General features: G+C 47.8%; 1 protein-coding gene across 1 annotated transcript; it reads right to left on the reverse strand.

The window, feature by feature from the left end:
• Nucleotides 1-37: 37 nt before the first annotated feature.
• Nucleotides 38-18,344, reverse strand: foxk2b (forkhead box K2b). Its single transcript, XM_083930520.1, has 9 exons — nucleotides 17,849-18,344; nucleotides 9,515-9,709; nucleotides 7,999-8,152; nucleotides 6,819-6,965; nucleotides 6,523-6,716; nucleotides 4,580-4,782; nucleotides 4,158-4,403; nucleotides 3,869-4,069; nucleotides 38-1,741 (listed from the first exon to the last, which is right to left on the reverse strand). Exons 1-9 carry the CDS (start codon nucleotides 18,142-18,144, stop codon nucleotides 1,539-1,541), a joined length of 1,839 nt encoding a protein of 612 aa, XP_083786646.1. The 5' UTR covers nucleotides 18,145-18,344; the 3' UTR covers nucleotides 38-1,538.
• Between the last annotated feature and the right edge of the window lie 4,799 nt (nucleotides 18,345-23,143).

Here is a 23,143-nt window from a genome sequence, read left to right on the forward strand (position 1 = left end):
GCGTGATTCAAGATACAGATCCAGAAAAAAGGGGCTTTAAATTAATTTATTTAAAAAAAAAAAAAGAAAAAAAAGAAAAGCATTTCTCCACTGAAGCAGAACAAACATCAAATTTTTTTTTTTCCTCCTTTTGCTTTTGTTTGGAACGTGTACAATCAGAAAACGGACTCGCCGGGGCGCCGGGACAGAGTAACATAATCAAGCAGAGGAGGGGGGGGGTGTCCGCCAACACCACAACGTCAACACAGCCGAGGGGGGGAGGAAGAGGAGGAGGAGGAGGAGGAGGAGGAGGAGAGGAAGAGAGGGAAAGAAACGAAAGAAGGAGGGAAATGAAAACACAAACATTTAATCAAGTGCAGGTCTGGTTTGGACAAAGCAAGTTCTTTTTTTCCTCTGTTCGAGTTACAGTTAATGACTCTTCTCTGTTGTCATGGATACATGCGGGGGTCAACTACACGTGGAGAGATTTCATATGCTTATATCGGTTATCTGTGCAAGTATTAAAATATGTAGGTACAACGAAAAGTGTCGTATGGATATGTCCGAACGAGGATGTAGGGAGAGAAAAAACAACAAAAGGAAACAAATATTACGAGAAACTATTTACGTCGTTGCACCGAACGGAAAAGTTAGTCCACATAAAAACAACAGATCAAATACAAAAAAGGTGAGATTTCTAACTCAGTTACCGAAATGTCCTCGACCTCATTCTTTCGTACGCTTCCTTTAGTTAAATTATGACGTATCTAAGTGAAAATACATAAAAAAAACAAAAGGAATCCTATGCTCCACGTCTGAACCACGAAATACTGCATGTCTACGTACAGCTGCGATAAAGGAAGGTCCGTGTTGCGAGAGGCTAGCTGCCAGAGTTTCAGGAATATTGGCTCCGAGTTGATCCCTTTTCTCAACGCGTCGACCGTTCATTCAGTATTTTTAACCGTTGAATGCTCGCCGTAGTCGTCGCTCGGTCGCTTCCGTCCAGAGCCGTCCCCGACGTGGGGTCCCGGGGGAGGGTGTCCGCTTCGCTGGCTGCCGGAGTCTCCGATCTGCTCTGAGGTAGATGCGACAGAAAGGTGCCGTCCGGCCCGGTGCCGAGTCAGGGTGGCCTCTCGTCCCCGGAGGTCAAAGGTCGGCGCTTAAGGGTTAATTGTTGTTAAGGCTTCCTGTGGTTCTTGGTTTAGTCACTCTCCTGTTTCAGCGGCTCACAGGGGGAGAGGGGGGGGGCACCTTTTTGAGTTCGTCTTTGTCCTGTTTCCATTTTGTTCTCGACCCACATTCCAGTCTTTAAAAGGGCGTAGACGCGTTTCTTCTTCTTCTTCTTCTTCTTCTTCTTCTTCTTCTTGTGATGCTCTGGAACAGAAACTGAAAAGAAACGAAAAGGATCCTCTCCGTTTGGCACCTCGGGAGTCAGTGGTAGAAGGAGAAAGGAAAAAACGACGGGGAGGACGAGAGAGAGATAAACTGTGTAGGGAGGAGCAGGTGGTGGAGGAGGGGGCGGGGGTGGAGGGTGGGTGTGTGGTGTGTGGTGGTACAGACTAGTTGAGGCCGGGGTCGTTAGCTGCCGACGAGTCTGAGTCTGCGGTCGACGCCTGGGTCGAGCCCTCCTCGCCCACTGATCTGATGCGCTTGGCGTCCGGCTGTTCGCTGGCCAGCTGCTGGTCCCCGTTCTGTCGTTTGGTGGGGAGGGAGGCCGAGGCCGAGGCGTGGGCCGCCAGCAGGTGGAGGGGGCTCGCCACAGCTGCAGGGAAACGGAGGCAAACAGGAGCGTTAACAGAGGAAATCACTTTTCACAGTCAGTCAATCTGTGGTTAACCACGTCTGGGAGCAGGAAGAAGCTGCTGCTCTGATTCAGAGGAGAGAACATGAACACACGTGTTCGAGACCCTGGAGGTCACTGAGGGAGACTCCACTTAAAGCTGCATTCTCTCTAATGTCCAGCAGGGGGAGAATCCACTTAAAGCTGCATTCTCTCTAAAACCAGCAGGAGGAGACTCCACTTAAAGCTGTATTCTCTCTAATGTCCAGCAGGAGGAGACTCCACTTAAAGCTGCATTCTCTCTAATGTCCAGCAGGAGGAGACTCCACTTAAAGCTGCATTCTCTCTAATGTCCAGCAGGAGGAGACTCCACTTAAAGCTGCATTCTCTCTAATGTCCAGCAGGGGGAGACTCCACTTAAAGCTGCAATCTCTCTAATGTCCAGCAGGAGGAGACTCCACTTAAAGCTGCATTCTCTCTAATGTCCAGCAGGAGGAGACTCCACTTAAAGCTGCATTCTCTCTAATGTCCAGCAGGAGGAGACTCCACTTAAAGCTGCATTCTCTCTCATGTCCAGCAGGGGGAGACTCCACTTAAAGCTGCATTCTCTCTAATGTCCAGCAGGGGGAGACTCCACTTAAAGCTGCATTCTCTCTAATGTCCAGCAGGAGGAGACTCCACTTAAAGCTGCATTCTCTCTAATGTCCAGCAGGGGGAGACTCCACTTAAAGCTGCATTCTCTCTAATGTCCTGCAGGAGGAGACTCCACTTAAAGCTGCGTTCTCTCTAATGTCCAGCAGGAGGAGACTCCACTTAAAGCTGCATTTTCTCTAATGTCCAGCAAGAGGAGACTCCACTTAAAGCTGCATTCTCTCTAATGTCCAGCAGGAGGAGACTCCACTTAAAGCTGCATTCTCTCTAATGTCCAGCAGGAGGAGACTCCACTTAAAGCTGCATTCTCTCTCATGTCCAGCAGGAGGAGACTCCACTTAAAGCTGCATTCTCTCTAATGTCCAGCAGGAGGAGACTCCACTTAAAGCTGCATTCTCTCTAATGTCCAGCAGGAGGAGACTCCACTTAAAGCTGCATTCTCTCTAATGTCCAGCAGGGGGAGAGGTCACTTGTGTCAGGCAGAGGGTTACTGAGAGATGTGATTTCTGATAGGAGCGTCTGATTAAAAGTATGTGTTGTTAGAACATAAATGTGTTTGTATCTTTCTCTGACAACAGCTGACGGTTTATTTAGAACTGCAGTTTCACTTTCACGCCGCTGTGTCCGACTGAACGTCTATAATGAAAAACAACAAATGGGCAAATATTCAAAGTAAATGATGCTGATGATTAAACATTATTTCTGACGCCCAGATAGATTTAAAGCCCAGCCACGATGCGCTCTGACAGAGCCTGATCCTGGAAAGTACTACAGAGTCTACGGGGGGGAGGGGGTTAATCCTGCACACTGAGGAGATAGATATTAAAAAGCACATGAGTTATTCTCACATTTTTAGCATCAGTATTTATTAATAGACTTATATTTATGACCAAATAGGCTAATTATAATGGACATTCAGCCCCCCCCCCCGCCCCAGAGCCAGAATGGAATAATCCATTGTTTTATAACCACATTTTGCGACAAGTCGACTGAGATCGGCGGTCGAATCAGGCTCTTTGGAGCGAATCGTCGACTATCCGGGGTCCCCCCTAGTAGAATATGGTCCCATTTAGTGTCAAACAGACCACAGAGCAGGGGATGCTTCAGGACGCGGCTGCACGGCTTAGCGATACATCCACATGACACTGTGGACATTAAAATAGCTGTGATTTTGTTTTTGGGTGTCGTCCTTGTTAAACTCTCAGGACTTTGACCCTCTCTGTGTGTTTTCACCAAAACCAGTAAAAGTTTAACTTCACTTTAGCCGAGTGTAGCTCCATTGAACCATGAGGAGATTTCCGATGTATTGCACAACAATAAACGCGGCCGTGAACAACATAAACATTAGAAATGTGACAAAAATTTGGATTAACTCCAGTTTCTCTCCCAGTTATTTTAAAAAAACCTTCATGAAACAAAACATTCACTACCTGGGAACATCTAGAGTTGACTTCTCACCTGAGCTGGCGGCTCCATGGATGGCAGTGGTGACGCTGTGGGTGCCGTTTTGTGTGATGGCCTTTATGGGCAGCTGGTGCTGACCGATGGGCGCCTGCTGCACTATGGTAACAGTCTGCAGGGGAGCGCCCGACTGGGAGGTCTGGATGATGCGACTGGAGCCGCCTATCGAGGTGATGGTGGGAATCGTCTCCACTTTGACTGCGAGGAGCAAACGAACACGTCGGCGGTTAGAAATCAGAAATGACTCACATCGTCACGGGATTTCCCCAGCGTGCTCCTGCCTCACCTTTGATCCCCGTGTGCTCTCCGTTCTCCTGCGAATCGCTCTTGATGATGGTTGCTGGCTGGGCGATGACGGCGGCGGAGCTGAGGGACCCGGCTGGGATCTGCTGCAGGACGTGGACCGTCTGAACAGCCGGCTGGGAGGTGCTGGTGCTCACGGGGGAGGCCATGGTGTAGGTCACCGGCTTGATGGTTTGAGGTAACTGACGCTGGACTGCTATGAGTACCGGCTGGTTGTTAACAGGCGAGCCTGGAGCGGAGAGAGTCATGGATGGAGTAGAAGTGCTTTCATTAGTGGGTCATATGATCAGTCACCATTGTTCTAACTCGCTCTTTGATAGATGGGAACTTAACAGGCAACTAAATGGATGGAAATCCTACGGAGTATAATTTTCAACCATGTTAGAATCAGAGAGGGTCTCGTACCTGCTGTGTTTTGTGCAAAGCGTGCTTCCTGGATGACTGCCAGTTTGGGCTGGACCACGGCGGTGGGCCCCGGGGCCAGAGCCGAGGATGTGTCCAGCTCCAGGGGGACCGGGGAGCCCTCTCGTGATAGGCTGTCGGGGGTCTGGACGCCGCTGGAGTGAGCGGAGAGAACCCCCGAGTGATTGGGAGACGCCGGGGCACTCCTGAGGGCCACACACACAAGCACACAAGTCAACTCAACAGCAATGACTGAAGACTTCTCCAGACACAACTGAGGAACATGTCGACCACCACACACATCTTTAATGGGATCAGTCCACTGGGATTTGGCTGTTCAATATGACTGTTGTTTCTTCATATAGACTTTCTCGATGCCAGATTTTATGTACGGGGTTCGGCGAGACGTTAAAGGTGACGTTTGAAGTTTCTGTGAGCTGTAAATGAGGCATTTCTCCGTTATGTCGGAGCCTCTCTCCCTCCGGGTGGACTCACCCTGGGTCAGTGTCTGCGGCTTCTCACCGAGCGGACGACTTGACGCAGTGGAGTGATTTTTAACCCAGAGGAAAAAGAAGACGAGGAGCGCTCACTCTGCAGCTACGGTACACGACACACTGACTCTCCTGCTCTTATTTCTGAGAAATGTAAACAACTGCAAGTGCTGCTGAACTCTTAATTATACAACCGGTGCAGGAAACATCCACAGCAACAACGTGTACAAAGATTGCACTAATGGAAGTTGTTGAACTCTAGAGAGAAATGTAGCGAACGACGGGAGATTAACAGTCACTGACAGTGTTTCCGACTGACAGGGAACGGGTTCTTGAACTGGTGCCGTTGAGAACTCTTTGGACCTTGGTGCTACCTCGGGAACGAGCCTGTGTTTCCACCAGTTTCATGGGAATCACTGTAACCAAGGATGCGTCAGCGACTGAATGCGTGTACAGTGCACAACAGTGGTAAACGTATTGTGCACGGAGAGCCTGATGTGTTGTGTGTTACTGGGGTGCATAAAGGACCTGAATGTATCATAATGTGGGGTGCATAAAGGACCTAAATGTACCATAATGTGAGGTGCATAAAGGACCTGAATGTGCCATAATGTGAGGTGCATAAAGGACCTGAATGTGCCATAATGTGGGGTGCATAAAGGACCTAAATGTGCCATAATTTAGTTCCATATGAAAGTTCTCATTTTGAATGTTGGCGACTTCCTCTCTCATCACGTCAGAGGTCTGCTGTGTGCAGACGGAAAAACTATTTCTCTACTTCAACCTCGACAAAAGCAACGCAGATAGCTTCACTTCTTCCCTTCTTATCTTTTCAAAATAAAAGCTCTAGACGCACACGACGTGCTTAACCGTTTACCAGACTGGACTCAAATTCATTCCATTAACATGAAACTCAAAGTAGCTCTTGGGAGCGACGTGTGAGCTGTTCCTGGTCAGAAATCACAGGAGGAGACACTTATTTTGTCTCGTGGTCGAAAGTCTCCGGAGCTGACCTCCGTCACTTCACTCAGCAGCAGAAACAACACACGGGACTCCAACACGCGGAGCTCCTTGTGGGTCCTTTTGGTGTTCAAACTGAACACTGTAGCTACTGTACGATCACCAGATATCTTCACACATCTCTAATAAGCTTCATTTGTCCTCGGCTCTGAATGTTCTCTCATCCACTCAGAACACATCTCCTTTATCATTTCACCCGCTGATGTCACGGTTCAGCAGGGTCGGACAGAAAACCCCCCCCGCATATTTTCAGGTTCCTGTTCAGAGCGAACTTTCCAGGTTCTGAACACAGTTATTTTTGAAAAGCTCCGGCCGGTTCGAACTCTGGTGCGCGGACCTGAACAGAGCCTGTTCCCCGTCGGTCGAATACGGCTATGAGAGGCTACGTTCATTTGAATGAGTGAGTGAGTGTGTGACGGTGGGATGAAGGCCCACCTGGAGGAGAGGGGTCCGTGTGGTGTCCTGAAGCAGGGGACGCCCCGGGGCCTTCGTTTCCTGAAGGCCTGCTCGATGAGCTTGCCCTCTGAGGACGGGTCTATCCTCCAGAAGGAGCCTTTGCCCGGCTCCTCCTGCGACCGCGCCACTTTGATGAAGTAACGGTTCAACGACAGGTTGTGACGGATCGAGTTCTACGTCAGAGGAAGAAAACGCACACGTGAGTTATTGATGACTTATGGGTAATTTTGTGTCTGTCCAGGCAAACACTGTGGTTCTGTGTCTGTTAGTCTCACCTGCCAGCCCTTGTCTGCAGTCCTGTAGTAGGGGTAGTTCTTTGTGATGTGATTGTAGATTCCATTAAGTGTGAGCTGCTTGTCCTGAGCCAGGGTTATGGCCTGGACTATCAGCTGTGCATAGGAGTACGGAGGTTTGGAGTCATCCTGTGAAGCAGAGCAGAAAATAAAACACACAGAAAACAAACCGTCTTCACGTCACCTCATCCAGCTGAAGACGTTCGTTCATCGCTTCAAACCGCTGCAACTATTTATAGACGGTGCAGCCTCAATCCCAGTGAGACAGATGAATATAAGAGTGTCTTTGGAGAAAAAATGCTTCTAATGTGTTTGTTCTGGTTTTGTTAATAATGGCTAAAGTGTTGGACGAGCCTCACACCTCCGAGCAACATAACGTACATAACATAAGCCACTGCAGCGACGAGGACCTGCGGGTTAAATCTGCATACCCTGCACACAGAGTATGCCGGGCAGACGCACAGCTGACAACCCCGCGGGGTTGGATGCGGTGAAGACGGGCTCGGACATACACTGCGGACTTGTCGCAGCTGTATTCTTTACTGGGACAGTGGCTGCATGTGTTCATGGTAACGCACGCCGGTGAGAATTCCCGCTCTTCGCTCGCAGAGCCGTTCGTTGCCCCACGCTTCCGTGCTCAAAGCTGCTCTAGGTCGCTCCACGGTGAACTCAAGCCGCTCAAATCACTCACTCCAAAAGAAAGAAAGAAAGAAAAAGTCTGCAGATAATCACAGCCGTGTATGCTAACTCCTATGCTGCAATAACTCCTGCCCTTACACGTCTGTGTGCAAAACATGTGCAAAAGGGCAATGTGCAGTTACACTCGCAGTTTTATACTTTAGCACACTTTCTGGTCTGTCAGAAGCAGCATTGCTTGTCATTGTTTACTGTCTTCTTTTTATTCTTATTGATGGATTGATTGTGTTGTGATGGGTTTAAGCTTGGGGCACGGTATGGACGGACGGTGTGAGTGCGCCCTTAGTTCTCACTTGTAGCAGAGGATTTCTTTAGACTCTCCTTCAACAGTGATGTTTAAAGACGGACTATAAACCAGTCTGAGTGGGATTTATGTGACGGTGAAATAAGGGATGAAATACTCAGGGCCAGGCTTGCAGGAAATCTCCCCCTGACAGAGTGGCTGGACTCTGAGCCCTGCTCTCACCTTGGGACTGTCCCCTCCGGAGGCGTCTTTGTCGTTGTCGGGCTGGGAGTTGTCGTTTATGAGCTGCAGCTCTGCGGAGCTGATCATGCGTCCGCCCATCCTGTAGCCTGAAGAGCCTGCGCCCCGCGGGCTGGAGGGGCACGAGTTGGCAGCACTGCAGGGAATAACCACAAGGAAATGCACGGTTAACATCATTTACACTAAATCGAGGAATAAACAGCACACAATGGGTTTGGATTAAGTGCCTTAAACCTGGACTGTAAGCAGCCCGGCGTTCCCCAGAAGGGGCACGGATAGGTTCCCTGGCTGGCTGATCCGCAGTCTGTGCTGCAGTGGCACGCTTTTGGCCTACATCTATGCAAATCGCCCTTCCTCCCAGATTGCCTTGAAATACTGCAGTGACTTTAGGAGCCACTATCAGGCCTAAAGCAACAGTCCATTAAAACCTTATCAGGTCTAATTATCCCTTTAATAGACTTGAACAACCAGGAGATAAAGAGCAGCAATGTAAAGGAGAATTTCCATATTTAACGTCTTCTTTGAGCACTCAGGGACTAACCCAAACAGAGAACATGTGCTTCACCTGCTGCCTCTGTCATGACGCTGACTGTTTATTTGCCAACAGTAAACACACTTAACCATAGGACCTTCAAAACGGGACCTGTTTCTGACGGAAGGACCCTGGTTGGTTTTTAGCCATCTGGCTGAGATCAGGGGTTGAGAGGATCTAAGAGTCTGAGATGGAGGCGCCTTCCTCTCCGCGCCCTGCAGCCGCTGGACTAAGCCTAAGCTGATCACCGCTCAGGGGCCATGTCAAGGTGGGCTGACACCTCATGGTCAATTAGAGGCAGAGGGGGAGGGACTTTTCCCTAGAGCCGTCTCAGACTTAGAGACGTGGACGACTTTCTTACTGAATTTACTATTTCGTAGGCGTGGCTGATTCATCATATTTCATTTTGAATTGTGATTTTGGCATCAGCTGGTTATGAAAACGAGATAAATGTAAGAATATTATTAAAGCTCTTGTTTTGTCCAATGCACCCCTTTCCTTTACAGAAGGTACTGAGTGGAATATGTTTAATATAAATATTAATATAAAAGTGCAATAGTTTTACAACAGTTTATTTATTTTGATCTCGTAAACGTCAGCCAGATGGACGTATCTCCCTCCCCCCATCATCACATACATGCCCTTTTATAGAGGAAATGAGGCGGAGTCAAAGTCTGACAAGATGGAGACTCCCGTAGACGAGGACGATTGGTGGAGAGAACGGACTTCAGTGGAGAGGCTACATCCAATCTTTACACAGTCTTTGTTTCTCCTTCAACCTCTTCGACTCCCTATAGGAGAGACCGACTGATGAAAGCCAGAACTGTAAACCCCTAGACACCCCCACACTAGTTCTCAAAAGTCCCATATTGGTCGGATTCTAGTTTACAGGCGAGAGAAATACTCGCTGTAGCACACAAAGAAAACCTTCCCAGTGAATATGTAATAATGTGCAGGAGCATGTACCTGATAGTGCCAGTGGGCGATGGCAGGGGGCTGGTTTGGTGAGCGATGTTGTCTGGAATGTTGATGGTCAGCGGGGCGATGTGGGGCTGTACTGGTTTCACTGGGGACTCCGGAGCCTCGCGCTTCATCTTCTTCCCGCTGGACAGGGCCGTGAATGTGATCTTGATGTTTGTACTGGGGAACCTGAAAGTGCACCTGCAAGAGCAAAAGATGAAGGGTTAAAAAACAAAACAACAACGACATACAAGCGCAGAGCGGCGCGTCGATGAACACGTCATTTCAGAAGGCAAACAGAATCAGTGAGCGACTGATAACGCCACGTAAACCTCCGCTGTGGTGGGGCTGACTTTAATTAGCAGAGAGAGATGAATTAATTAAATCTGAATACTGATGAAGCTCCGTCCCTTTTCTCCACCACGCCTGAAAATGTTGGTTGGAAACAGCGGGGACCAGGGGAGCGTCACAGATAGCTCCATGTTATTATTACACTGCAGAGGACTGAGGCTGCACCGCTGCTGTGACTGTACCGGGGGGAGCGGTGGCCTCCACGGAGGCCGCGCCTAAATTAGTGTGAGGCAGAGTGGTAAATATAACGACGAGCTTAAAAAGAGCGCACTCAGGACTCGGCACATCCTCAACTATAAGAAAATATTAGTGTTTAACATGAGTTGATTCACTGACCCTGAATATGCATCTATGTGAATGAGGATTATAGTAATTTAAAGAGTATGGAGGAGAATCATAACCCCAGGAGCATTCCCAGACTGGAAACTCAATATTACTCTGAGTAATATGTTTACATGCATGAATACCCCGGTTACTAAGGGCGCACTCCCACTATTCCTCCGTCCCGTGCCCCGTGCTTTAGGGTCCTTGTCCCCCCCTCCAGGCCCGTTTGTTCTCACACTACCTGGGCCTCGGCGATTGCTTCTTGCTGCCTATACGTCATCACGCCGTAACATGTCACACGCATGATGATGACGTCATGGCGACGCGTGGCTTTGTTTCCAAATCTTTCCGTAGACCTCAGAGTTTTTGTGCGTCTCGTTGACGGTTTTTTAATCTTTTCATCGACCAAATCTGCAGTAAACATGTTAAACTCGGAGTAGAGCCGCTGCTCCTTTGCGTTGAAAGGAGCCAGTTGAGGTGGTTCAGGATCATCTGGTAAGGATGAACCCTGGGCGCCTCCCTAGGGAGGTGTTCCAGGCACGTCCAGCTGGGAGGAGGCCTCGGGGAAGACCCAGGACCAGGTGGAGAGATTAGATCTCTACACTGGCCTGGGAACGCCTCAGGATCCCCCAGTTAGAGCTGGTTAATGTGGCTCGGGAAAGGGAAGTTTGGGGTCCCCTGCTAAAGCTGCTGCCCCCCCGACCCGACCCCGGATAAGAGGCTGGAGATGAGATGAGATGAGACTCATCGCTGGTGTACTGTGGCCTTTAATGCGTGAGGGGATGAAGGGAGACTTTCATAGAAAGTCTTTGACGTGCAGACACAGACACCGGTGAATAGATTAGGATCGGGCGGCCTGACACCGCGGAGACAGAGCAGGCGCACATCAGGTTTCATCTCGTTAAAAAGGGTGTCAGGCACAGCAGTTTGTTTTCTCTCTCACCGAGCTGGCATCTGCTGAGAGAACTGCACCCCCCCCCCATAAACCTACATCTCAGAGACTGAAACACTTCCTGAGCCAGACAGGTGAGGGGAGACTCTTTTCATTGTGCATGTTCCCTCCTCAGCACCCTTTTGCGGGAGGGGCAGAGACTTTACAAAGTTACGGAAGATCCTTAAATAACATCAGACTCATCGACGTCGAGCCGCTGTGGAGAAGTGACAGAGTGGGGACAGCGGCATCTAAATATATCAATAAATAACAAAAGAACACATCAAACCGTCCTTTATGCTCTTGTCTGTATGTCACCGTCGCTGTATGTTCAAATATGGACATTGGTGCACGAATCAAAGAAGCTCGACTGTCAACAATCAGAGCAACGTTGAATAATGGCCCTCCTTTTTTCTATGTCCCAACAGGCGCACAGGACGTCAGAACCGCCGTAGGCCTCGTGCTCGTACACGTGCAAATGTGCTTTACAAAAGCCCACCTCTCCCAAACGGGCCGTGGCCGGTAAGCGTGCCGCAGCTAGACGCGGTGCGGTTGCACGCACGCTGGTCAAAGGAACTAGACTTTAGCCGTGAAGCGTGCTTGGGCACGGTACGGATGGACAGTGCGAGTGCTCCCTAAAGGAGTTCTCTTGGTCTGTTAACTGGGGTCTGCGAACTCCGATTTAACCCCGGGTACCGTGTTTACATGGTGTTTGAGAAACTTGAGTACGCCCTTAAGCCGAATTTAATTGAGATTTTAAACTGCATGTAAACGTAAACGAGTGTTTTAAAATGAATGGACTCGGCTTTTTAACCACAAGAGGTTTTTAAGTCTCTGCTATAAAAGACAGCAGATGTCTTTTTCTCACTACCTTTGATTCAGGGACACGTGCACGTTCTATACAGCTTTTACACGCAACGGAATAAGACTAAATCCTCAAACGCATCAGTGTTTAATCCTGTAGCAGCCTTATAAGAACTTTTCCAAAACAAAATTGTCTGAAATGAGCAAAGTCATCAGGAAGTGAGATTAAATGACAACATTTTTTATACTTTTCCATCCCTACGCTCATCCTTTTAACTCAGAATTAGACAGTTATGATGATCTGCGTGAGGCTCGATGCTACGGGAAGCTGCATCCACGTTGATCAGTGCCCCCTCTGAGCACGCATTCACTGCAGCCTCTTTATTGACCCGCTTTCTCTCCTGTATGAGCGACCGGGCCTGAACTCCGCAAACACAAAACACACAGTTGCTACGCTGCTAAGCTGCGAGGACGGCAACAAACAAAGCCTGTTACACACACACAAAAAGAAAACCTTCACTTGATTTTCACCCCCCACCCACGACGCATAAAAAGAATGTAAACAAAAGAAGACGGGAAGAGCAGCAACTTGGAGAGGGTTTGCGGGTGAGGGACGGGGAATGGAGGGGAAGGGAAGGCCGTTCCCTCTCTGTTCGGTGTGTTTACGTCACCGGAGAGGAATCCTTGGAATACAGCAGACCTGTCCCCCGGGCCACAGCTCTGCAAGTTCTCTCATGCTGTCAGTCTGTCTCTTTAGCAGGCGCGTCGCGGGCGGTGAGGGTCGTCTAAGTGTCCTCTCTAGCTTATGGATTATAGTAAAGCGTGTGCGCCCGTGCTCGCTGTCTAACATATGGAAGGCCGTGCTGTAAACACCGCTGCTGATGAAAAGCTCTTTATTGGCAGTGGGCTTGATCGATGCTCCCCGGTGGTGCCCGATAATGAAATGCACTGGTATATGTACGACGTGGCCATGTTCAAAAGTGCTCAGCTGCAGGCAGAGTGTTTGTACACAAGGCCGACTTAGTGAGTCAAAACAACCTTTTTCTGTGTGCAGGGTTAAAAAAAGAAAGAAAAGTGGTTTCACATTGAGAGGTTGCACAATAGCTGAGAGCAGTGGGAGAAGTTTAAGAGAGGCTGGTAGGTTTGTCTTCAATCCACTAAACTGAAACCACCTTCAGTGCGCTACAATCTTATAGAAACCCGTAAAAATGTAAGAATGCTGCTGGTTTGGTCAGAGATGAGCTTCCTATTCTGGTTTTCACTGACGGCGCGCTGCACCAATGAGAATCCAGCACCGCGGCGTCAACCAATCGGTGCGTGCAAGTTAAATCCGCGGACAGATTTCGGTGCTGCTGCACGGCAAGAAGCAAGACGCGGCCGGTTTCTACACGCACAACAATCACCCCCAATAATCACACCAGTGCGAGATTCACGATAATCCGCGATCGTGCATCGATGTCACCGACTAAACGCGTATTCGAGACGGTAAATGTGAGCATGCTGCTGGTTTGGTCAGAGATGAGCTTCCTATTCTGGTTTTCATCTCCGCCCGGTCACAGTGGAGACACTGTGTCCTGAGCAAATGTCACTTTATATCATCACTGCATCACTTTATATCATCACTACTCCACTTTATATCAGGGGTGTCAAACTGATCCAGTAAAGGGTCGTGTGGCTGAAAGTTTTCAGTCCAACCAAGCAAGAACACACCTGGTCCACCAAATCACCTGTGTGAAGACAGTTCAGGTGATTGAATGAGTCGAGCCAGGTGTGTTCTTGCTCGGTTGGAATGAAAACCTGCAGCCACACGGCCCTTTACTGGATCACTTTGACACCCCTGCTTTATATCATCACTCCATCACTGTATTTAGTTGGACTGTAACTTAGCTCAGTCAGAAACGCTGCTACACTTTAACACTGTTATCACTTATTTGGTTTGTTCTTATTTTATTTAATATGCTGCTAAACTGCACGCTGCATATCGTTGTATATTGTATAAACCTGCGTTAAACCACGATGTCTGTTGCACTCTGTCACATTTAGTTATTGTTTGATTTATTTGATGTTAGCTTTATTTTGATTTGATTTATGTTTTTATGCTTATTGTCACTCTGACTCTTTCCCATCTTTGTATTGAAACTGTTGCACAATCATTTCCCTCGGGATTAATAAAACTTCTTGAATCTTGACTGATGATGATTTAAACTATCAGGAAATAATAAGTTTTACCACATTGACTTCTTCACACCACCTCACCAAACCCCTGAAGATACTTAAACTATTAAAAGATGTTGATTCACTTCATGTTTATCAGCAATTAAACACGTGCAGGTGTTCGGTTCATTGATGACTCTAAATCACCCGTAGGTGTGAATGGTTGTCCGTCTCTGTTCGTCTCCATGTGTCCTGTGATAGACTGGCGTCCTGTCCAGGGTGGACCCCGCCTCACGCCCGATGTCAGCTGGGATCGGCTCCAGCCCCCCCCCCCCGCGACCCCGACAGGGACAAGAGGCTGAAGATGGATGAATGTTTAATTTATAATTCAAATTGCCTTTTCCCAGAAAACTACAAAACCCAGAGACGTTTGGTTTGCAAGGGCATAAAAAAACAGCAAATTTTCTCATTTGAGACCAGATAATAGTTTCCATTTAAGCTTAGGTAATAAATCGATTATCAAAATGTTTGGTGGTTTGTTTTCTCTTGATAACATCCTTTTCACTACCAGCGATCTGCTAGAACCTGGCTAATTCCTGCATTACTCATAATTACCGTATTTTCCGCACTTTAAGGCGGTGCGCCTTATATATGGACCAATATTGAGCCACAACAGGTCTCCAACTACGGTGAGCAGCCGCCGACTCTATTTTCCCCCGTAGAAGAAGTAACGAGCGGTGCATGTTGAGATATACGACTGCGTGAAGCGTGCCGTTTCATTTCCATGTGTGTGTTTGTGTAAAGAGCCCAAAATGGCTCCTGTTAAGAGACACGCTTACGACGCAGAGTTTACACTCAAGGCCATTAGTCACGCAGTAGAACACGGGAACAGAGCAGCAGCCAGAGAGTTGAACATGAACCAATCAATGGTGCCGAAGTGGAGGAAGCAACAAGACGACCTGCGCCAAGTAAAGAAGACTAAACAGAGTTTGGAGGGAACAGAGCGAGACGGCTGCAGCTGGAGGACAAACTCCAACAGTGGGTTGTTGAACAGAGAGCAGCAAGTAGAAGTGTCAGTACGATCACTATTCGACTGAAGGCAACAGCGCTAGCACGCCAACTTAGCATCAATGAGTTTAGAGACGATCCTTGACGTAACCCCAGCCTCGACTGTAGCGTCTGTTCTATGCGCCTTATAATGTGGTGCGCCTTTTATATGAAAAAAGTTTCAAAATAAGACGTTCATTGAAGGTGCGCCTTATAATGTGGTGCGCCTTATAGTGCGGAAAATACGGTACTCTGTAACTTCTCTGTATCGGCCCCTCAAACACGGTGACCTGTCACGGCGATATCAACAGACGCCATAAACACGTCATGAAAGACACCCGGGGGGTTTGTTTTGTTGGTTGAAAAAAGACTTTAAATGCAAAAAGAAAGCTAATCCTTGCCTTCGAACAGTCGTATTAATAACTGCTGTGTAAGTGTCCATCATAAGCAGCTGCTCATCAGGTAACACAGGTACATTACATTCAACCGTTGATGCACTTTGTTGAGATCAGATCACAAAATGCAAACCATCAAATATTTTCCAACCTTTTAAAAATACAGAAATGGTTCCTTTTGTGTTCAGGTCCATTTGTGGAAATAATTTCCTTTTTTGTCATTTTTTTGTATTTAAACACTTTACTCAAAGCATCCGAAAGGCTTTGTTTTATTTATTTTATTGTCTTTTTATATTTATTTGCAAGCAGTTTCAGCTAATAATAATAATTTCCTTTGTCAGTTAATGATGCCCCTTATTTCTACGTGTGTTCAACGGTGTGTAAATATGGTTATGTTGTACCTATCTGGATTTCACTATTATTTGTTTTGTTTATACTGTGTATATCTATGTGTGTATGTGTTTTGATTAGCGTTGGGAGTTGCTGGTTGCCAGGGTTGTCTGTTGTTGGGTGCAGCTACTGTAGGCTGGCACTGGGTGAAATGGAGTTAGCCAATCCTGCAGCTGCTTCAGAGCCTCAGTGAAGGGGGCGTTCTTTGTCCCAGCAGCTGAGTGAGCGGAGACGGGCAAAATGTTTCATGTTTACTTAGCTGTGACGGCTAACGCTAACGGCTAACGCTAACTGTCAGTCAAACTCCTCTAATCCTTGTTTTGATGCTGTGATTTTCTGGAGGGGACGGGTTCAAACTGGCTCAAACAGACTCTGGTCTCCTGGAGCTACTGAGCCGGGTCTGACCAACCTGGCAACCTGACTGCTGGACTTATTTTTTGTTGTTGCGACTACGATCTTGAGACACTAGATGTATATATGTGTGTGTGTGAGTGTGTGTGTTTTGATTTGTGCTATCAAAGTACTTTGTAACTGCTGTTTTGAAAAGGTGCTACACAAATAAAGTTATTATTATTTATGGCATTACTCAATAACATCACTGCATGTTTTCCTCATATCCTGCAGCACAGATTTAACTGGGAGACAAATTCAAAGTGTTATAACATGTTACTGTTACATTAGGGCGACAGATTCATGTGTGATATTATTATTTATGGCAATATTCAATAACATCACTGCATATTTTCCTCATATCCTGCTGCACAGATTTAACTGGGAAACCAATGCAAAGTGTTATAACATGTTACTGTTACATTAGGGCGACAGATTCATGTGTGATATTATTATTTATGGCAATATTCAATAACATCACTGCATATCTTGCTCATATCCTGCAGCACTGGCATGCAGCACATAGACTCTCAATCGACTATTGACTTAATCCTGTACCCTGCAGTGTGCAATATGCCTGTACTATGGGCACTTTTTTTGCACTCTTTGGTCATATTTACTCACTCCATAGTATATTATTCAACACAAAGAAAACAAGAACAACTGCACTACATCATGTGAATATGTACATATGTCTATTTCTATTTCTTCCCTTTTTAAATTTAACTTTATTGCTTATTTTTGCTATTTTCTATCTTATTTTGTCATATTCTGTTGCTGCTGTGGCAAAAGAATTTCCCCGTCTGTGGGACATTGAAGCTTTTCTGATTCTGATATTAAACTGGGAAACAAATGCAAAGTTTTATAACACATTACTATAGGAGGGACATATCCCTGTGTGATAAATGTTTGTTTAGCCAGCAGCAGACTTCACAACAACACACCATCATCAACAAACCTCACAGTGACACAATGGCACACAGTGCAGGCTGCAACCTGCACAACTTAGCCCAGGAACTCACTCTCTCGAGCCAAACCCGCTCCAAAAAACAGCTTATTTGAGTTTTAACTGCACCTCCAGGGTCAAATTCTCCCTTTTATGGATAATGTTTGGACCTAAATGGTGAAATGCACCGACTAGGAGGAGTTCGGCTGCTTTGAATCGGGGCTAAAGGTCCCACGGGCTCTGCTGTTGTTGTGTGTGTGCGCCGGCAGGGCAGGGCGGGGACGGGCTGGTTTGTTTACGTTTTAGGGGTCGAGAGGAGCTCCATTCACAACTACCACGGAAGCTAACTGCTAGCTCACATGTTTGCGCGAGCACGGGTGTTTACACTATCACGAGATACACATGTCTGACTTAAAGAGTGAGCACGTGACGGGGGGAAACACTGACACTACTCAATACCACCGAAAATTAAAATGGCATAGGGAACAGGACGCCTGGGTTGTTGCTAACATGCTAAAACACGTGGTCCTCTATAAAACCCAATGTTGTTGACTGTTAGCTGGCCGGCTAGCTGGCGCTTAGCATCCACATGTTGGGTGAAAACTTACATCCGCGGTAGCTGCAGAGGAGGGGCGCCCCTCCGGAGGAACACCCCGTCCACGAACACCCCGTTTTTGCCGAGACACCTCAGGTAGAAGTCCCCGCTGCCGGTGCCGCCGTCGTCGCTGGCGGTGAATATCTCCAGGTGCCTGCGGGAGATGAAGCTGGAGTGGCCCATGCTCACGTCCACGGAGCCCTGGGACGAGTTCCGGCCGATGGTCACCGAGCGCTTCTTCATCATGTACTCGAATTCACGGCCCTCGAGCCGGGCGACCGGCCCAGACGATCCGCTCACCACGGCCATGTTTGGGGGGTTATTAAAGTGTGTGAACGCCAGAAACGCCGGGGACAAATAAAAACACCGGTGTGTGTGTGTGTGTGGACGCCCGACTGTGGCCTTTGCAGAGGCGTGTAAACGGAACGAATCTACAACGGGGGCATCAAATTCAAAACAGGGATTTAGAGGGGACCATGCGAGGCCAGGGACAGCGGCTCCGACCCACCGCCGAGAGAAAGGGTAGCGGAGAGCGACAACCGAGCCGTGCGCACGGGGGGCGGGTATGTGCGTCACTGACAGCGCGCTGCACCAATGAGAATCCAGGAAACCGATGCAGCTCCGCGGCTTCAACCAATCGGTGCGTGCGACTTAAATCCGCGGACAGATTTCAAGGTCGGTTGGAGGGGGGGGGGGGGTGGGGGGGTGCGCGCGTATGCTGCACGGCGAGACGCAAGACGCGGAGGGTTTTTAAAAACCACACACGGGGAAAAAAGGAGCGGAGCGGCCGGTTTCTACACGTGCAATCAACCCCAATAATCACACCAGCGCGAGATTCACGGTAATCCGCGATGGTGCATCGATGCCACCGACTAATCGAGTAGTCGAGAGGGGAAACAACCGCACGCGTGATGGGGTTTTTACAGCATCTGTGTTCTTTCTCTCTCCACGTCGCGGAGGCGCAAAGCCACGGTGCATGACGGTGATCCTGCTCCACTACAGGATCCACGCCTGGTGTTACGCGCTGCACCCTTTGCAGCATCTGGTTACTTTGCAATGGCGAGGTTCGAGTATCAGTTGAAAAGATCATTATTGCGCTCTGTGGTCGGTGCAAACACGTGTGGTGCCTTGTCAGAGAGACAGACAGGACTGTTGCCGGGTCTGCTGCCCTGTCTGTCTGTCTGCAGGCCCGCTCGGTGTCACCGGGGTGAGTGACCCTGCCATCTGTAGGACACTTGTTTGTAAACACTGAGGGACTGCGTGTGCGCGCGCACCCAACAGTCGATCCACCTGTATCAGATGGTGACACCTCTGTGACGCAGCCAGGTGTGAGGTGATCACAGGGTTCATTGAACGCAGCACGGAGGTAAAAACCAAGGTTAGAACAAGGATTGTCTCATCTTCAGCCTCTTATCCGGGGTCGGGTCGCGGGGGCAGCAGCTTTAGCAGGGGACCCCAAACTTCCCTTTCCCGGGCCACATTAACCAGCTCTAACTGGGGGGTCCTGAGGCGTTCTCAGGCCAGTGTGGAGATCTAATCTCTCCACCTGGTCCTGGGTCAAGGATTGTCAATGTATTAATCCTACAAGGAGAATTTCACATCCATAAAACTAAAGTCTCCAAATCTGGGCCAAGCTTTAAAGGTTGAATACGTAGAATCTTTATTAAAAGCTATATATTTAAAATAATCATAATAATAATAATAATAATACACCCACAGGTCTGAAATACACACACACACAATCAGGACCTATGTACATGCATTAATGGAGAGATGTCAGAGCGAGGGGGCTGCCAATGGATCAGCTCTCCGAGCAGTTGGGGGTTCGGTGCCTTGCTCAACAGCACCTCTGCAGTGCCCAGGAGATGAACTGGCACCTCTCCAGCCACCAGTCCATGCTCCATTCATGGTCCACATAGGGACTCGAACCGGCGACCCTACGGTTCCCAGCGGAGTCACCTATGGAGCTGAAAAAAAGAGTTGATCATTTTGCATTGGAATATAAATGAGAATGTTTTGGAATTAAAAGGAACAAACTGGACATTTTGGGATATTTAACAGTATTTATAATAAGTGCACATCCCTCACACACACACACACACACACAGATTATTAGCAGCGTGTACACGGCAGCGGGGCTCTCGAGGCCACCCTGTGAGATTGTGTTCATTGAACGCAACATGGAGGTAAAAACCAAAGTTAGTGAGCCCAAGAATAATGAGTTTATTACAGTTTGTGGGACTTAAATATGCTTTAATTTTATACTGCATGCACTAACCGTAAGGTCGCCGGTTCGAGTCCCTGTGTGGACCATGAATGGAGGGTAGACTGGTGGCTGGAGAGGTGCCAGTTCATCTGTGGGCACTGCCGAGGTGGTGTTGAGCAAGGCACCGAACCCGCAACTGATCGGGGCGCCGATCCACTGGCAGCCCCCTCGCCCTAACATCTCTCCAATAACTGCATGTATATAGGTCCTGTCTGTGCATGTGTGTGTATTTCGGGCCTGTGTGTGTGTGTGTGTGTGTGTGTGTGTGTGTGTGTGTGTGTGTGTGTGTGTGTGTGTGTGTGTGTGTGTGTGTGTGTGTGTGTGTGTGTGTGTGTGTGTGTAACCTGTATAATAATAACAACAGAGTGAAAAAATTTAATTTCCCTTGCAGGATAAATAAAAGTAATCCTGACGCTGTAACAAGTGCACCACTGGAGGGAGACATGCACCGTCCCAACACTGTCCCACCCCTCCACAGATGACATCATGAACTCATGAACAGCCATTTTAAGCTCTCAGGCTGGAGATCGCAGACGGAGCAGGGCAATGAAGACGCTGTCATCACCTCATCACGAACAGATCCATCTGCACGTCACATCAGTGGAAACAAAGCACACTCACTCAGCTACGGCACATTTGGAATATCGGTGCGTTTCAGGACACTTCCAGAGAAACTTTTGACTTTTTACCTCTAAAGTACGACTCACTGTAAAAAGAAATGAAACTACCAACCCCCTGTATAAAGTTTGAGCTTAAACAATCAGTCAGGTAATGCATTAGTTGATTAGTCCATTATAAGAACATGAATTAGCTGCTGTTTGGTTGGTTTCAGCATCTCAAATGTGACGATTTGCAGAATAATCATAATAAGCCATTAAGACAAATCACCCGTAGGTGTGAATGGTTGTCTGTCTCTGTTCGTCTCTATGTGTCCTGTGATAGACTGGCGTCCTGTCCGGGGTGGACCCCGCCTCACGCCCGATGTCAGCTGGGATCGGCTCCGGCCCCCCACGACCCCGACAGGGACAAGAGGCCGAAGATGAATGAATGAATGAATGAATTATTAATGGAGAAATCCAGGAGATTTGCTAACAGCCAGACGTGGCTAACAGTGATTAGCTCGGGGCAGCATGGTGAAGGCATTCAAAGGTCTTTTTTAAACACTAATGCTGCTGAAAATAACAGCAAACCTCTGCAGCAGCATGAGAAGAGTCCCTACACACAAAACAAAGCACCAACAACGTAGTTAGTGAAGCCAGAGTTTATTAAAAGAGTGTTTTAAAGACTTACCTACTGGCCCCTGTACCAACTCCTCTCATAGTAAAGTCCATTACAGTGGATTACCAAAGTCAGTCCCAAAGGAAGGAGCCCATTGGTGCTTTTTTAACTCAATATTATCACAATTATGGACAATAATAATTATATATAGTTGTTTTAGATAGGTGACATTTTTTCCTCTTCTAAAAGGGGTATTTTACACACACACACACACACACATATATATATATATATAGGTCATAATTTATACAAAGATTATTTTGAATAATGTATAAAAAATGTTAAAATCTCAGTGTTTCTAAATGTGCATTTTATGATATTGCTCTGAATAATTTCCACTTTTATTGAATCCACATTATTTAAATTTAAGAATGACATTTTATTATTGTTTTTCACTTGTTGTATTTCCTGTTTTAACCCCCACGTTATTGATGTTTTAGTATTGTTATGATGATGATGCAGTCACTTCCTGTCCTTGTGTAAGCACTGGTTCGTCCTCTGTTGACTGTCGTCGGTCCCATTGGGCGCTGAGTGGCGGGCGCTGTGGCCGCTAATAGCAATTAAACTATTAGCCAAAGCTTTCTCAGACCGCATCATTCGACTCTCGGCCTAATATCTGCTCAGCGTTACCTTCAAAATGCTTCATCACGCCGTTATTTACTTTCAAACGTAACCAACCGGGACGTGTGTATATACAGTATCAGCCTGTGACGTGGACCCCTCGTGACCCGCGCCTCTCCCTGGAGACGCTCTCGTGCGTTGACGGTGATTAAGATTAAAATGACACATACCGTCAATACAAGTTGGGGGATTTGACCACAACATGAGAAGGCGATGTCCCGCGGGGGAGGAGGGGAGGAGGGGAGGAGGGGCCGGGCAGCGGCAGAGTTTTCCGTCTCGTTTGCAGAGAGACCCATTACTCCTCTCCTCCATTTCCTCTCTCTGGGGCAGGAACCAAATGGACACATTAATAACCCTCTCCATGTCTGGGGGAGCTAATGGTGCCTTGAGTGCTGATTAAGGTTGGGGGAGAATTGGGCGTGGATGGAGGAGTATTAGGTCCATTCCTCGCCGGTTGTTGTTGTGGCGAACAAACTGAAGTACAGCGGTTGCTTTTTTTGGGCTAATTGGCCAAACTTTAAGGTACCGGAGCTCCATTGATCTGCGCAGGAGCACGTCTCCCGTTTCTCTACGGTACACGCCTCAGTAGTTTCGCCTGTGTGAGAGTGATGTGTGGTGTTTACTCTTCCTGTTGAACTGGGTGGATCCTACTAAAATAACCCAGAGCTACAGCTCACAGTGCCTGTTTGGCCAGTTTGGATGGAGGAGCCGCCTCGCAGAGACAGGCTGCTGCTCACTCACTGTTGCGACTACGGAAACTGTAATTCTTATTTAAGCCACGTATTTAGTTCTGTAGAAATTACGTCAGGTGACATAATATGAGAGCGATCTGGGTGCTGGGGGGGTCCTGAAACACACACTTGATTGATAGGTGCCAAACTACAACCTTTTGTTCTAAACTTAAAGTCATTTTGTTGTTTAAATTCAACTTTTGTTGCCTTTTGTTGTTTGAATTTAACCGTCACCTTTAATTGCCTACATTTAACCGTCACCTCTTGTTTCATGAACAACAGTAGGATCGGGTCGTATTAGGTATCGTCCGATACGCTCAGCCCAGGTATCAGCATCGGATTGGGTCGAAAAACTGGATCAGTCCATCTGTGAATGTAACCGTCACGCTCACGTGCTGAACTCATGTACGCT

The sequence above is a fragment of the Echiichthys vipera genome (assembly GCF_963691815.1).
Source record: "Echiichthys vipera genome assembly, chromosome: 17".
In the NCBI taxonomy this organism is placed as follows: Eukaryota; Metazoa; Chordata; class Actinopteri; order Perciformes; family Trachinidae; genus Echiichthys; species Echiichthys vipera.

Coding starts and splice junctions, on each gene's coding strand:
- foxk2b (XM_083930520.1), bottom strand. CDS start 18,144: ATGGCCGTGGTGAGCGGATCGTCTGGGCCGGTCGCCCGGCTCGAGGGC. Junction 8,153..9,514: donor TCGCCCACTGGCACTATCAG/GTACATGCTCCT, acceptor TATTCCCTGCAG/TGCTGCCAACTCGTGCCCCT. Junction 4,783..6,522: donor CACGGACCCCTCTCCTCCAG/GTGGGCCTTCAT, acceptor TGTGGCCCTCAG/GAGTGCCCCGGCGTCTCCCA.